The 17,311-nt window shown below is 39.7% G+C and overlaps 1 protein-coding gene across 1 annotated transcript; it reads right to left on the minus strand.

The window, feature by feature from the left end:
- Window positions 1-7,174: 7,174 nt before the first annotated feature.
- On the minus strand, window positions 7,175-10,932 carry LOC122998539 (phospholipase A and acyltransferase 4-like). The gene is made up of 4 exons (XM_044375470.1): window positions 10,848-10,932; window positions 9,798-9,906; window positions 9,255-9,529; window positions 7,175-7,615 (listed from the first exon to the last, which is right to left on the minus strand). Exons 1-4 carry the CDS (start codon window positions 10,860-10,862, stop codon window positions 7,493-7,495), a joined length of 522 nt encoding a protein of 173 aa, XP_044231405.1. The 5' UTR covers window positions 10,863-10,932; the 3' UTR covers window positions 7,175-7,492.
- Window positions 10,933-17,311: the final 6,379 nt, after the last annotated feature.

The following is a 17,311-nucleotide window of genomic DNA, read 5'->3' on the forward strand; positions in this document are numbered from 1 at the left end:
GCGCCGCTCACTACTGATTGCTTATACTCCACTGAGGAGTTCAGGTTTATTCCAGCGCTGTACTTGTTGTGCTCTGTTGTTGCTCTGATTGTGAGATTTCAGCACAAAATGAAAAAAAAAAAAAGTAATATTTGAAGCTGGCACACTATTTTGTGGTACTTTGTGGGACAAGCGAGGGTGGAATGGGTTGCCTTGTTTCATTACTGCATAGGAGACTATTGCCAGGGAATTGCTGTATTTGTGTTCTGTCATGCAGGGGCCACGGCGAGAAGAGGGTTTCTTCACTGGCATCGGTACATTTTTTTTAGAAGAAAACACAAGCAGCCATTCACAGTTCTTGCGGTCTCGATGCGGTGTCTCCGTAGCTGTCAAATCGCTGTTATATTTTTGAGGAAGCCTGCACACTGGATACGATGTCTATTACCCTGTAACTTCAGAGCCTACCTACCTAGCCTGCCTTTACAGTAACTCCTTAACACAGAAATATAAATCCAGCTCTGTGATGTGACACATGTGGGTCAGAGCAGCGACTGAATGGAGAAGATGTGGAGTTGGCTGTTTCAACACTGTCAGGCTTACAGTTTCTTTTCTTTTTTTTTTTTTTTTTTCCAATTAATGACATCTATTTTAAGTATCCACAGGAAAACAGTGGGGGGAAAAAAAAAAAGGTTCCCAAGCGGGCGCCTGATGCTGCCTGAGGAAGAGCGCCAAGCTTGAAATGTGTTGCAATCCAGAGTAGCTGTAGCTATCCAGATCCAAACATTTTCTGTGTTCTTCATGCCATTTAGTGCCTGCGTTCGCGCACATATTGAGCATATTAAATTCTCTCACTTTTTTTTCTTCTTTTTTTAAACATTTGACAGCTTTTTCTGAGTATTTTCACTAAATCTATTATAAGTATCCACAAATATTGCATCTGTTGTAGTAGTTTTGACCTCTATGCTATTGGCTGCCTGTTATGTTGGTGTTCAAGGGAATGAAGTTTATTCTCCTGCTGCAATCTGTTTGGATTTAAGTGTTAAACCAACTTTGAAACCCAGAACATGATTCAAAAGGATAACTGCATTCCATGATTAGGCCTCTTTCAGTCCAGCTTTCTGTTCTTCTATCACATCTCTATTAAACACGAAACTTCAAGGACACAGGAAGCAAAGGAAGTGAAACTTATTGAACTAAGTCGCTCTAAATGATAGTGTCAGCCTATAATGTGAATGTAAATAATGGCTGAAATCATGTCACATTTAATTATCCTCAGATATCGCCATCCTTGCTCGTCTCTGCTCCTCTGGAACCGGCTCTCTGTTTGTGATCCAAAGGATAATTAGGCCTCGGAGCATGGCGGCGAATGTTTGGTCTCACTCTGCCTGGCTTTAAAGAGAATGCTCTTTTTGGATGCTGCAGTATGAGCGTATATATCCCTTAAAAAGGCAGAACTGGAGCTGCTCATGCCTCTGATGTGCCATCCAACTTTAAAATACAGCTTTGCGAGCTCAGTCTTCTTCAAAGCTTTCTTTTCTTTTTTTTTTTTCTCTCCCTCCTTTGGCTTTTTTTTGCCCCCTTCTGCCAGCTCCGACTCGGCTCCGCCTGCTGCCTCGACATGATGAGTCTAACTGAGTGAAGAAGTCGTGTGAAAAGCCTGAAAGGAACTGCAGCTAATTCATGAAACAAGCCACTATCTCATACGCTAAAAAGTAGTTATAGCGGCATGAAAAATACTGACAACCCGCCATAAAATGGGACATTGAGCCGCTGGTGTTTTGTGTGTTGATCACTCTTCTGTTTAGAGTTCGCTGCAAGTAATCAGCTTTAAAAGAAAAACTCTTTTCATTCTCTTTGACTTCGAGGCCTAATGGCTTTTTTAGTAACGACTTTGTGTCTTTAACGGCACAAACATCATTAACCCGGGCCATTGTTATTCTAATCTCTCTCTGTCAGCGGCCTCGGAGGCAGAGCCCTCGTCCCGCTGAAACAGTTTCCTCATTGTGAGTCTGAAGGGAGAAGGCGGGGGGGGGGGGTCGGAGATGGTGATGTGGCTGCTTCAACCGCTGCCACCTGAACGGGCATCAGCACCCAGAAAACCTTACATTTAGGGTCCAACCCGTCATCTCCAAACCGCGTCCTCCTGGCTCTCCTCTTTATGTGGTCCTAGTTACACCCCCCCACCCCATCCCTCTACACAACCTCTCTCACAAAAAGCCCCTCACACGACGAACAAAGTTTCACTGGCCCTCATTTGTTGACTTATCTGGCACAGCAGCAGTTTGCCTTTTCAAAAAAAAAAATCTTTTAACACCGTTTGTTGGGCTTGTTTTGCAGCAGGGGAGGTGGCGGACGGTTGTCCCAACCCCCAGACACACAGGAAGAGCGTCTGCCATCTCCTCCTTCACGACTTGAGCAGGTGCAAAGACAAGGCTCAATGACATCTTTGTACCAAATGGAAGAAGTTTGGGGGTTAAGCAGAGCTCCTGGCCCCTCCGTCTGCCTCTGGGAACTTGAACGTGAGAAGTTAGCGGTGACAGGCCGTGGAGGGGGAAACCATATATCCTGAAGTGACACAGACACCAAAAGTAGTTGGTTTTTGGCTTCCAGGGCTGTCTGTCACACTGCTTTTATCACAGGCAGCTCTGGTCTTTTACTGGCTGTAGTAATTCATGTTGGCCCAGCGCTGCCTTCAAGTCTTAGTTCACAATAGAAACTCACAATAGCGAGTCCTGTTTCGTAACTGTGACTTAACTGCAAAACGCATTAGCCGTTCTATAGTCCAGGGAGCTCCATGGTAAAGCATATCAAATCGTTTATCTTACTATTAATCGAGGGAAGACATTTCAACCTTAAAGAAAAAGTAATAATCAATATCATAAATAATTTGCTCACTGAGGTCATACTGTATACCTGTCTGACAGGAAATGGCAGGAAAGTAACTTCAGTGTTGCCTGGCAGCGTTTTTAGGGCAGTATCTCAGGTAAGGGATAGTCTCTATGAGGCCCAGATTTATGTCCACTGGGATACTTTTCAAATTTCTATATCCTCCTTAAACCACATATTCCCTGAGCTTATATTTCTTGTCCTTTCTGCTATTGAGGAAGGTGGTAGAGTGACTGCCCAAAATGTCAAGGTGAACAAACTATTTCACAGGTCTATTAAAAAGAAATTACAGTAGAAATGAATCATAATTCACAAAAAAACTTTTGACATTTGTTGTTTTAAATGTCATCGTGCCCACAAGGAGCTTCACTGGACTTTAAGCCGGGGGGATACTTGAAACAAACTAGCTCACAAAACACGTATTTTGTACACATCTGTAGACAAAAGGTGGGATGAAAAGCCTGCTGTCATAGAAAGAGGCGACGCATACATGATGATCATACAAATGGGGATAATAGCTTCACTACACTAGACAGTCTGTCCCTCATTGGCATTCATGCTGCTGTGCTTAGTTGTACAAAAAGTGAAGGAAGCAGTCGTTTTGATATCAGCAGAAAGATATCGTCAACAGAGAATCCGAGGAAATAGATGTCATACGTGACAGGTGTAGTGCAAAGAAACCTATCGCCACATGATAAGATGGAGCTGGAGCACCGGAAGAGACCACCTTCACTCACTTCAAGTCTTTAGGGCAAAAGGTCAAGAAGAATCTTTAAAGATGACACACTGTAATGCAGAGCATGCTGGTCGAATCCAAGAAACAGAAGTCTGAAGCATTTAAGAGACAGGCAAACATTAACATGAGTTAGTTCATCATTATGAAGGAAATATCTGGCTCTTTACCTGCTAAATGCTCAACTATGTTCACCAGCTAGTCGCTAACTGTGTCTGTTTGCTGTTTGGTGCTGAGCAGGTAGTGTACTGTAGGTTTTTAGAGCTTTTTCTCTGAAAACAGCTGCCTGCTGTGGCTGAAAACAACGCAATGAGAGCGGTGAGAGTGAACCAAAACAGTAAAGTAGAAGCTAAACAATGAGCTGAAATGAGCTATAAAGCTATGTAAAGCTGAGGGGAGCTGCAGAGTCATTACACACTGTCATTTGATACATTGTTATTATGAAAAATATCAATTATAGAAGCTTTAAGAATCCAAGTGAACATGAATATCAAAAATACTTGTTAATTATTACAATTCCTAAAGTTGCTGATAAAAATAAATGTTAACATCTAATCAACTTTAAGCATTTGAGGTCCTGTTGTTTCACTATTCATTGTGTAACCCCATGTATTGTCAGCACGTCTCTCCACCAATGCCACCAAGTGACATCGCTGCACATTTGTTATGTATGGTGATTATTTCTGAGCTGATTCTGAGCCTAATGATTAGCTGCGATAAGCCATCCTCTCAAACTCCCAAAACGTGGAGAGTATGAGGTTTTAATATTTCTGGAGCCGGTCCCACGGCCCGAGCCTCTGCAGCCCACCCTGGATTTCATGGAGCTCTCAGGCCTCAAGAACAATGTGGGGTGCTGTGCTGATTTGAGGGACCAGGCGAGCCCAGCTGCCCCCACCTGCTAGCAGCTTTACTGGCCTGGCCCCGGGCCCTGAGGCCTGTTTCTACACTACAAAAAACATCCATCATCTGGTTTTATTTCTTGTCTTACAGTAAGTCTTTAAAACTGAGACATATTCAGACAAATTGCCATACATCGATATATTTTCATGTGTTCTTAGTGATTAAAATTGCAAAACCAGTCTGGAAAGCTTAGTTTTTGCTGCAAGATTTTAGTCGGGAAAACAATATCTTATGAGCCCAACAGGTGGAGGATTGACAAACTATGGAGAGCGCTTTACTGCAGGTGATAAATGGACTTGTTGCAGCTTTAAACCTCCGAATGTGGCGGATCAAATTGTACTTTCAACATTAAACAAGATTCCATGAGGGGTATTTAAAATTTTTAAATTCAATTTTGCTGAAATATTTACAACATCTCCAGTCAGCTGTTGAAAAAGGCTCAGTCACATATAAATCACATGACACATGTCTCAAGCAAATGCCTACTTAACCTTGTTAGATCACAGTGAAAAGAAGCTAAATTTGGTTGGTTGGCTTTGCAAGACTACTACTGTAGTTTCTGTCATTTAAAAAAAATGTATTGGCAGTACGGGCACTCCAAGTACAAACTTCTGTGCTTGAGGAATTCATGTTTGGAAAGTACATTAATTTCCCCTTTTTTTTTACATTCTAGTCTTGAAATCAGTCTCGGAAAGATTACTCCACTCGTCAGCTTGTTCAACATTCCTGACAATCGCTTTATGCTGCAAATAAATCATACCGCTGATTGAACGGTGTATTGTTTTGTCTTTGAGAAAATGAGAATCCAAAAGTTAAATTGGACAATATTAGTTGACAGATGAACATTTAATTTTTTGCAGGGCAGGCCTGGCTGATTCTTCCCAGCTCAGGGGGGTGGTGGGGTGGTGGGACCTCATAGTGAGTGTGTGTGTGTTTGGGGTGAGAGGAGGTGGGTTTGGGGAGGTTTGTTACAGTGATCCTTCACTCAGCTGTCAGTACATACACACACACACACACACACACACACACACACACACACACACACACACACACACACACACACACACGCAGGCATGCACTTCCATGGCCAAAATTAAATCAGCTGTCCATGTGTGCACACATTCATAAATTTTCTTGCTTCTATACTTATGAGGACTGTCATTGATATAATACATTTCCTTCCCCTTAACATGAACTATCACAGTTACATGCCTTAACCTAAACCTAAATCAAGTCCATTTTTATTAATATAAAATGTTATATAATGTTTTTAATAAGGAAAAGCTCAACATTTGGTTGTTCAGAGAATCTGTGTTTGCTCAGTAAAGAGCAGCCAGCTGATGATTTTGGACAAAACCAAAACTGCGAATATTTAGGATGATAAAAAATTTATGTAGCACTGAGAATTATGTTGTATATAATCTTTCTAAGAAGCAAAGATCTCTATTTTCCCAGCTGAGAGCTGGTATTTTACTATTTCCTTTTGAAACTAGACGGTATGTTAATCTTGAAGAATAAAAGCGGATTTGTTCAGTGTGCTGTCTGAATGTTATAGAAAACGAGTTCCATTTTGTTTCCTATTGTCCTTTTTACTGCCGACTGTGCAACAATTTGTTTAGCAAGATAAAAAAAAACAGGTATTGATTTTGTAAGACGGGATGACACAAAAGACTGAGTTGGCTGCTCACATATGAAACATAAAAACATGAGCCAGTTTCTTGTGTAGAGAAGAAGAAAAAGAGCCTTTTATCGGAATAAACTGTAGTTATATAACAGCCTCTTTTCTTGTGAACAGTTCACAGGAATCTTTTTTTTTCCCCACATGGTTTTGTATATGTATTACTAGAAGATGCATGTGCCAGATGTTTGGCATGACACTTCCCAAAGACACTCTCAATTTCCTAAAATGTCCTCACTTCACAAAAATACTGTATACTCAGTTTTCTAAAATGTCCCCGCTCTCCACTAAACACTTTCCTCAAAAATGTCTCAAGATCTAAAACTCAAGTTGGTCCTCACAAATATATAGTTAAACTAACACACACACACAGCATGTAGATCACATGGTCCTGTGTGAATCCACTCTGTCCCACCTGCCTCGGCTGTGGAGTGGTGGGGGGGTGGGGGGGGCGGGGGGGGTGTAGTGGGGGTCCCACATGTGAACAGTGGAAGATTGTAATGCAGCACAATGCTGGCACAGACATGATGGGGGATAAACACCCTTTAAGCTCATAACTAGGCCGTAAGAAAAACATAACCCAGTGTTCTGTTCGCCTTTTCACCATCTTTTGTACGCAGCGCCTCTCCGTCAATCACGATCCGAGAAGAACGGAACTGAAATTTTATATGCAGTTAATGTGTGTGAACTCTCATGCTGATGCATGAAATGTTGGTGTTCATTTAAATCTTTCACATATAAATACAAATGTAAACAAACATGCTGCTGTCACAGAGTTGTAGTACTCTAATGTAATACCTTATAGGAGCTGGACTACTATAATACTGGAGTGTTGGGATGTTCTGATCAATTTTTCTTTTTCAAGATCGGTATGCATATCAAGTATTTGTAAATCTTGCTAAGTACAGATGCAATGTACATGCAGTTCTCCAAAGAAAAGAGTAAAAGTAAAAATATTCGGTTCTGCAATAAAAATAATTAAAATCAAAGTGTTTCTCAGGATGGTTTTCATTCATTTTTTACACAAATATACACAGTAAATATACAATAAAGGATTAATCACAAAAACCTCCAAATTTATACAGTAAACAAGAGGCAAAAATGTGATAAATGGCTCTTATAAACAAACAAAATGCTGCTTTATTTACAGCTTTATGATAAAATAAGGATTCCTCCTCTCGTCACTTGATTTAAGAAAATTCATCACATTGTCTTATTACAGTTGAATCATATTATATCTTGAAAAACAAAGAATAACATTTCAACTGATTAAAACAACGGCATCAACGAACAAAGATCTTCCCGCCTCATCGCTGTCACTTATGATGTCTTCTTTTTTTGTCGTCATCTTTGAGCAAGGAGGAAAAAAGAACAGCTCCCAGCGCCGCTATGGCTACACCGGCTGTAGCGACGCCAGCAATCACAGCTGCTGTTTTAACCTGCAACAGACAAACCAGTCGACGGTGTGTCTCTGAAAACATTTAACAGGTTCTTAATTTTGGTTTTATTCACATAAAATCTGCAAGACCTCCGAATGGAGATGGATTTATGCAATTTATGTAGCCAATCATACCTCAAATTTAACGTCACAGCACCTTAAAGGTAGAATTATTATTATTATTTTTATTTATCATGACAGAAAGTATCTCAAGGAATTACTTCCATATTAGACAATGTTGCACCTCAAGATTTACATCCAATAGTTCTGTGCCAATGCAGGAAGTAGTTTGCACTTCATGTAATGAGGCAAAAAGGAAGGATGTGTGCAGCGCATGACTTCGTGTCATAAAACTGCAATTCATTTTCACCTTTCTGTTAACTGTAACCATAATCTTGTTTGGTGCTTTAGTTGTGTAACAGTAACCTATATAACCATAGTTCATTTGGTATTGGAATTTATTTATTATTGGATTTTCTTATATTTACGAGAAAGCAAATAAGAGTATTTCTTCAAAATATTGATCCATTGCTTTAAGGGAGACGTGTTTGACTGATATTCAACTGCTGCAACCACAGATTGTTAAAATGCACATACAGCAGCAAAACAAAACCCAATAAAGAACTTATTTACATACAGTTAAAAAGCTGACAAAGAAATCCAGCTATTGTCAATATTACATCCTCTGATTCAGCAGCAAGGCTGTAAAATGGCTGTTTTTGCATTTTGGATAATTATGTATAGAAATACAACACAGTGAAGGTGACAGATGTGCTAAGTGGGTTGATTAAACAAGCCTTTTTGAAACTTTGCAAATCAGGTTAATCATTGTTTGAAATACAGGCAATCACAATTTATTCAGCGCCACGTGTGCTTCTTATCAACTGTTATAGATGGTGTTAGATCTGTGTGTTGTTACAATGAATAAGATGCTTATATGATCAACTCATCCAGTGCAGGTGCAGGAAAACAACAGGCTGTGTATCACTTTGATAAAGGGATTTTCCCACTGAAACATCCATAAAACATGTTACAACTATATCTGTGAGGTTTCGTTATGATTAGTGGGCACGGCTGAATGAGTTTTTAACAGAAAATAATTTAAAAGTTTAGAAGAACTCGACTTATATTGGTAAAAAAAAAGCACTTGGCATTGCCAGCAGTGACCACAGGTGTCACTGAATTCATCAGGACTGAAATGTTTAGGATTATAACTTTAAGAAAAATGATTTTTGAGCAAATATATTATTGCAAATTTATTGCAATGCTACTGTTTGTCGTACATATCCTGGTTTTTGTGCTTTGTTTGGACTTCAACATAAATGGATGTATTTGAGAAGTTTCCATGTCAAGTAAAGAACTAGAAAAAGTAGTGAAATCCTGCTACTGTTTGATAACGTAGCCTCCTGAGGGACCTGCAGTCTGCTGAGGGAGAACTTCTGGAAACTGGCCAATCAGAACAGAGTGGGCTCATTGTGAGGCGGGTCTTAAAGAGACAGGAACTAAAACGGCCTGTTTCAGACAGAAGCTGAACTGAGGGGCTGCATCAAGAGCCAGTGTATGATAAATAAGGAGTTTTTTAATAAAAACTGTAAATCATACCCAAGAATATAAATATACACCTGGAAATGGATACCTACCTGACGAGACTCTGGCTTGCCGTATCGTAAGTTTGTGACGAAATGTTCACAGTTGTCAGTGAACAGACAGTAGGGCATCTGTCGACCCACCATCCTACACGCCTCCCTCACGATGACGTGGCGCTCACGAGCCTCGTACTCATCATCCAGGAGGTTGTTGACATCGTAACTGTCGGAGCCGACCAATTCCCATATCTTCTGACGTTTCACCTCTGCTACGCCGCTGTCCAGGAACCTCATCAGGGTACCGAAAGATTCTGAATTGTTATCTGCATCTGTGTGGAAATGAGAGACAATATAGTCGTGAATTTATATTTTGAACTGGCTCTAAAAAAAAGTTGGTACAGGAGCAGGTGCAAGTAGCAGTGTGAGGTTTTTCTTTTGTGTGATGATTTCTAACCATCACCTGCTCTCCAAAAGACTCCCCCAAAATAAAAAAATATAATCAACAAAAAAACAAAACAAAAATGAACATAAGTGGCAGACAGAAAGTTAAAGATGGCAGTTCAAGTTCAAATGTTGTAAATACAAAAGTTCACTTACTTAGAGGCATTAAATGAACAACTTCATTTCCTCCGATGTAGACAGCCCAGTGCTTGAATGTCCCACGGTCAATTTCGATCAGGTCGCCTGGCTTTGCAGGATTGTCAAACTAGAACAGTAAAAAAAAGAGACAATAAAAATAAGAACTTGATGGTCATCAGTATAAATAGACAGTAAAGCTGACTAGGGCAAAAATAATAATCTGTCTAATGGTGAAAATTAACTGTTAATAATGACATTTATTTATCTCCACTTTACACAATCGACTGTTGGTCCTGCTCGACGTCATACTCAAACAATAAATCTATCAGGACGTGAATCATAAAACAAGCAGGGCAGAGGAACGCTGCAGGTAGGTGCACTGACACAGTCCCGACATGTGGAGTTCTGTATTACACAGCAGCCTTAGCATTGCAATACTATCACACTGTCAGACTCACAATTAAAAAAAAGGATCAAAGTCGACACAGCGTTATCAGAGATGTCGTACATTCTTTTTCCTAGTTCCTACATTACCCACAATGCAACTCAACTTCTACAGATCAGGCTGTGTCAAGCTATTAGCAGCTAATGTAGCCTCGAGCTGCTAGCCTCCAGCAGAGATGAGGAGCGGGCTAACTCACTTCCTTCTATCACAACCCTCGATTTTTTTCATTTTTCAAACTTGTAGTCTTCAGCTCCAACTGGCACTGACTCAAGTGATGTCACTTTAGGTAATTAATCAGATTTCGTGCAGCTCCCTCTGCAGCCACAAAAGATATATATGCAACTTTTTCCACATATGCAGCAGCACTCCCCTTTAAACAGAGTTCCCCTTTAAAATGTTCTATTTGTGGTATCATCACTTGATTCTGTTTGTTGTCTATATTCTACTATATTACTTCTATAAAGAGTCTGCAATCCATGAAATCTTTACACATCAAATCTGCAAGGAATATAAAGTAAAAGGTTGTCAAAGTAACAGTCACAAATATGTATGAGCTCAAGTTTAAAAACACCAACCCACATTAAATCGTCAGCGACAGATGAACTGAGCAGCAGGAGACTCACCAGCGTCGGGGCCATTTCTTCAGCTCTGCATCTATCAAACAGCAGTGACTGACTGCAGCCTATTTATTGCTGCTGGAATCGAAACCTAAGGGTGCTGCTTACGTTTCAGAAGAAAAAGTGGATGATAAGTCATAAACACAGACACACAAATAAAGACAGATTAGATAAAAAGCACTTTATACCCAGGCTGTACGGCATGAGTCAGCAAATCATTGACTATAATCAGTGGCAATGTTGTACTTGAGGAGCTGCCAGGTGGTGCAGAGTGCAGTAAAAGCTGCAAAGGATAAGTTTCATTTCTTGTGAAGTGTAATGCTACTGTAAGGATATCTGGGTTAAAGCGTCAACAAAACTATATTAGTAATGTAATGTGAAAACATCTGCATGCTGTACAGCAATGAGGTGAAGCTCCTCCCCATCGAGTTTAAAGATTTCAAGGTTTTCAGACCTTTCTTGCTACAGATTGTCCTGCTAGGAAGAAATACTTGATTGAATTAAAAGACACATTGAATTTTTGAAGTTTAATTGCTTATATGAAGTTTTTTTTAACCAGTTTATGGTAACATACATTTTTTAGTCATCTATTTTTATGCTAGTTTGAAGAAGTCTTAGTCATTGTTATTAGCAGTTTTTTTTGCAATATGTAGCAAATTTCTCCAGATAATACTTTGCCTGTTTGTAGTAGATTTATTTACAGAGTGCAGTATATAAATATTGTAGGAATAATCAATAAAAGCATTATCTTTTAACATAATCTGGGATTTTCCAGAATCACTATCAATATTCTGTTTGGCCAGTGGTTTGCAATTCAATGACACATGAATGAATTAATACAAAAAAAGCTCATGAAGGTTGAAACCAGCTTAATCCACAGTTTCACTGCACACATATCAGATACTAATTGCCTGTATTGATTTGAATTCCAATAAATTAACATGTTTTTTTTTTTTGGTAACACGGTACACAATGAATAGAAAACACACACAGTTCAAGGTAGAAGATAATCAATAGACTGTACATACAACACACATATCTCTCAGCTTATTATGGAGACAGAAACCTTCACCTTGTAGCCCTTCAGCTGATACAGAGAGTCAAAGACGGACGGGTTAGTTAATGAAACGTCCCTCTGGAGTAAATTAGTTTGTCAATGAGATGGCTCACAATGAGACACTCAAGGGCAAACAAGGCACCTCTGCTTAAATGTAGATAGAAAATCAACTTTTATTAACTTAATCAGTTAACCAAGTGAAGTGCTTCAGTTTTCACAGTGATGGATATAAAGGTACTTTTTTCTGTGAATGCTTATCACGGTTTAAATAGTTGATCTGATGACTGCAAGATGATAAAACACTGATGTGGAGCTGGGTGATATATCAATATGAGAGATTCATAATATTCGTTTTCCTTCTTTTTCCTACAATTCAGTGGCACAAATATTTCATTTTCCTGTTTTAGCTCAATGAAACACGATAGAATACCTCTTCCTGTGTGGCCATCGTGTTACTAGTGATTTTACAAATGTTAAGATAACAACTGTGCCTTCTTAACATGGCCGGCAAGCTCAACAATGTTGGTTTATGTTAATCATATGTTAGCTTTTTAGTGTTATCCCTATCTAAAGTATAATGCAAGTCTGGTGTTGTCAACATGAACCATTTGGGAGAGTCTTTTGGAAATTTGGAAACTTCAGTGGTTTCATAACTGACCTGTTTTGGTGCAGTTCAAACAGACTCTGATTTGGTTTGTTTAGGCTGTTGTGAAAGCCGCCAGTTGAACTCTGGTGCAGCAACAACTAACTCAACCACGTTCCCTGTGATATTACTATACAAGCCTGTTTCTACCAGTCTGTCATTATTTATCACATATTCTTTATTTGGATCCCTTTTATCTTGCACAAAGTGGCCCCTATTCTTCCTGGAGTCCACACAATAAAACAAACCACAATTTAAAATCACATCCATCAATAAGAAAAGAAAAAGCCAAACAAGCCAAATAATGGAATAAGAAAATAAGTGAAATAAGTCTTACAGGTAAGTTGGAAACAAAAAAGTAAAAATAATCAAAAAGTTTCCAAAACTGCAATAAATAAAAGTTACATCTGTGTGAAATTCTGATTTTGTTTTAGTGACTCTTTTATGATCCAGTTGCAGTGTTGCAACTCATAATCTCATGCTCATAATGGATTATTTCTTTTTAGGCTCTTTTGGACACCAGAGAATAGAAACACATAAAGTGCAGTAAAGCGCTGCACCTGCTGTCAGTCATTAGTATTTATTTCCTCATGTGGGTCCGTGTAACGCTGGCCGATGATGCAAGATGACAGTCATAAAAACTGTCCGATGAAAGAGTTATCTGTAAGTCCATATACAGTCATGTTTACACAACGTCATGTTTGTAAGGCAACAATGCTGTCCATGCACCTTTAAAAGTCACTTGCACAAATGTAGCAGTTGCAGGTGAATTTTAGGAATATCAGCCAGAAGGAAATGGCAAAAAAAAAAAAAAAAAATCTAGTTTCTTTCTTATTTGCAGGAAAGCGTCCAAACTGGGACACCTGAAGTTAAATTTCTTCTCAGTTCCTTATTAAGAGCTTAAAAACAGGAAGCCTTCAATCAGAGCAGCACAAGGATCCAACCGGCCTTTTAGCTCTGCAGGATGTTTGGAGAAATTCCCCCCACTCAGATCAATGCTGCTGTGCTTTTTATTAAATACAGCTGTAATACAGTCCTGCACCCCTGCCAAGAAACCTTTTTTTTTCCCCCCTTTCTTTTCCTTTCTTTTCTCCTGTATTTTCTCTTCACTGTTCTGCTCTCCTCTGGTTGTCTTCACCTCATTGACAGCGGACAGAAGCCAGAGGAGGGATTTGACACCAAACATTCATCTCTCTTCCTGTCTGTCAGCGCTGCTTTTTTACCGCAGCACCTGTTGAACCGCCTGCCTTATATGCCGTCACCTGCCCGCTGCTTCACCCAGACACTCGATATCATATGCTGTGGTGTGTTTTTATTGTATGCGCTCTATTTCTTCTTTTTCATTTCTTCCTCTCTCTCTCTCTCTCTCTCTCTCTTCCTCACTCCATTACTTTCTTTCAGGAAATAACAGTAAAAATATTCCACTTGAGTAGAAGTATTGCACTTGAGACTGTTCCCTTCGTCTCTACAGAAATGGATGAATAAGACATTTGGATTTAAAGGACGGGTTCGCAATTTTTCAAATCTGTCTTATAACAACAGTCAGGTGCCCCAATGAACACATTTTGCTCGCTAGAATTAATCATTCTTCCTGTTAATACTACTTTAGAACAAAAAGAGGGAATTTGGCACTAAAAATACAGAAATACAGAAAAGATATCAACTTGATGTGACTAATTTGGATGCTGAAGCCTCATATTAGCTTCAAATAAACTTTTAAATACATTTTTGCACAGAAGGAAGACTGTGGATTTTGTCCCCCATCACTTACATTGAAAGTGCATTATGCAGGGATCTTCTAATGGTCAGTATGAACAGGAGGAATGAGTACAGCAAGAAAAAACAGTCTGAAAATATCACCATTATTCTGTTTCTTTATTTGCAATCCAACTAACTACCAAGTCTAATCAATACAAAATAGTGTCATTTATTATTTTCATCTTGCTGTGCATCTACAGTGCAGAATTTTCTCTCTCTCGTTTACTTTTTTGTCTCCTGATCACGTCTCTCCATACCTGCTTCACATCTTCTTCCTCCTCTCTCTCTCTCTCTTAGTTGCGTCTCTCACTACCACCCTCTCCACTCTTTTCCCTCTCGTTTATCTCTCTCATCCTTTTGCTCTTCCCACTCTCTCATGGCCACCCTCCCTCTCACCTTTCTACTTCTGACCTCTGATCTTTCACATTAGAAAGTATAACATATATATGTGTGTGTGTACGCTGCTTTTAATCAGAGCCTGGGGCAGAAAGTAGAGCTCTCATCCCTACTGGGTTTTAACGTCTACCCCCTCACATTCCTCCTAATCCCCCTTCTTGTGGGCGCAGTCTACCTCTCCTCGTGTAGCTGACAAGCAAGCGGTAAAACCCTCGGTGAGCTTCGACCGGCAGACTTTCACTTTTCCCACCTTTTCCTCCTGCAGTCGAGCCTCCTCCTCCCACTTACTGAAGGTTCAGGCAGGCAGGGCAGTGTCAGATGTCGGTCTTTGATATGCTAATACCTTCCTCTTTTTCATGTCTTTTTAAAGCATTGACTGGTAGCTGTGCGAGCGCAGCATGATACTCAGCCTGTTACAGTGAAAGAAGGAGGAGATATTGTGAAAGCGTCCTGCTTAGTCAGTGATTTGCACTCTTTTTCCTCGCGGTGTCTTAAAAAAAAAAAGAAACCACTTCAATCAGCTGAGAACAATGCATGTTCAGGAATTTGTCATAGTGACAGGGGAGTGGCAACCGGCTGACAGAGGACAATCTCTCTGCACTCTGGACAAAGTTTACCCTTTATGTAAAGGTTCAAGTACACACAAAAGTGTGTGGCTTTTTTCCTAACTGTGTCAATAAAGACACAATAAAACACATGAATGACTGGAGGTCACACAGAGGGCTGAGAGCAAACAACATATCACACAATGAAGTGTTCAGGTAAGAAGACATGCTGTATAAAGGCATTCAAAGGAGCTTAAAATGGCTTCATTCAGGGGTAATACATTATTATTATTATTATCATTAGTTTTTATTAAACAAGGACAATGCATAAAAACATTAATCTCAAAACAAGAGATATTTATGCCAGATTTAGCTATTAGCTAATTTCCATCTGCAGTCCCTGGGCAGATACACAGAACAATTACCAGATCATAAAAACATTCATTTACATAATTTCATAATGGTCTATAGATCAGTAATAAGCCATTGATAAGGACCCCCCCCCCCTCCTCTCCCCCCACACCCCCCCCAAACACCACCACCACTCAGGTATCAGAGGAATGAAACACAAACACACAGATGATCATTTTCCTTTTAAATATTATTTGGAAATTTATTTGTAATGCACACTTTTATTATTGCTGTAAATTCACTCACTGCTACTGTTTAAAAGATTTAAATGAAAGAATGAAAGGTGCAAAATGACCTGTTTAGTATTTGAAACACAAAGTTCAGGACTTGGATTTGTTGGTCTTGACTCAGGACTTACGACTTACTTGTGACTCTCAAAACAATGACTCACCTCTGCTTGTGAATGATTTGTAAAGCATGAATGAATAAAATTGTTTGCATTAAGAAAGCCATGTGTTCAAATGTAGACATCAATCAGCGTGCCCTCTTACAAAGTGGTACAAACATTTTGAAACATACAAGGCAAACCTCATTTCTGGGTTTCATAAAAAAAGATTGGAGAAAAGATCCGTCAGACTCCGGGGAAATTAAATGGTGGTTATAATATTTTTTTTACAAATATTTCAGATTAACGTTAACTCGGCCTAGACGAATTACACCAGACGAAGCCCAGATGAAGCTGCCCCCCTGTACCCGTATTGAACCACAGGCAGACCGTAAATCATGCCGGCTGTTTGGCAGAAGTCGTGGATCATCGTACAATGGTTAATTAAAGCCAGATCAATCTTGATGCCACCAGTTCTTTTTTTTAATGCTGCATCTCCAGAATGCAGTCCCACGGTACCTTCAGCCGAGTAAGGAGGAGGAGGAGGTTGGAGGAGGAGGAGGAGGAGGGAAGATGACGAGGCCCGTGATGTTTGCTCAGGGTTAGAAAAGAGGCTGCCACTCATATTTGTACAGAGGACAAAGCCTCGCAGGCACTCTGGCACCATATGAAAGACGTGTTTTCACAGAGCATACAGCAAATACAACTGTTCACTTTTTTCTTTTTTTTTTTTTTTTTTTTTTTGCTCTTTTCCAAAAGCCATTGCCACATTTCAGGAAAATTAGTTTTGTGCCAGTTGCCATGGCGACTGGTCAGCGCGGTAGACAGAGGATAGTTGGGGGCGGCTGGAGGCAGAGTTCACATCTGAGTTCCTTATAACTGTATTGGTGGCATACTGTGCATAATTACACTGAAAGGCAGTTTAGATACTAAAAGAAGAACAATGGTACAAGCGGATTAAAAGGAGGAGAGATGTTTTAAATGGTGAGAAAAAACAGCAGGAGTTTGTGCACTTAAAGCCAAAACACCAGAATTGTAAAACTGTAGCTGAGTTTTAACCAGCTGGAGCTCCCTGCTCCAATTTATTCTGTCTCTGTCTGGTATGATAGAACAGATATTTATTATAGTGGTTGGTTTAATGTAAAACAAACAAAAAAATGTGTGCAAAACTGCTAATATGATGGTTTTCTCTATTTTGAACTCTCTGGTTCTCCGTCGCCTCAATGAGCAGCTTTCTTCAAGACAGTTTCCACATTTGTGTGTCAAAGGTCACCAAATTTGAACTCTACACAAAAACACTGAGAGAATTTACCTCTCTGTCCTCTGATCAAAACA

Source organism: Thunnus albacares, chromosome 15 (genome assembly GCF_914725855.1).
Source record: "Thunnus albacares chromosome 15, fThuAlb1.1, whole genome shotgun sequence".
Taxonomy (NCBI): Eukaryota; Metazoa; Chordata; class Actinopteri; order Scombriformes; family Scombridae; genus Thunnus; species Thunnus albacares.

Bases quoted from the DNA above. Each gene is read 5' to 3' on its own strand.
- LOC122998539 (XM_044375470.1), bottom strand. The intron at 9,530-9,797 runs GTAAGTGAACTT...ATTTCCACACAG, and splicing joins TGTTCATTTAATGCCTCTAA to ATGCAGATAACAATTCAGAA. The intron at 7,616-9,254 runs GTAGGTATCCAT...TGTCTGTTGCAG, and splicing joins GCAAGCCAGAGTCTCGTCAG to GTTAAAACAGCAGCTGTGAT.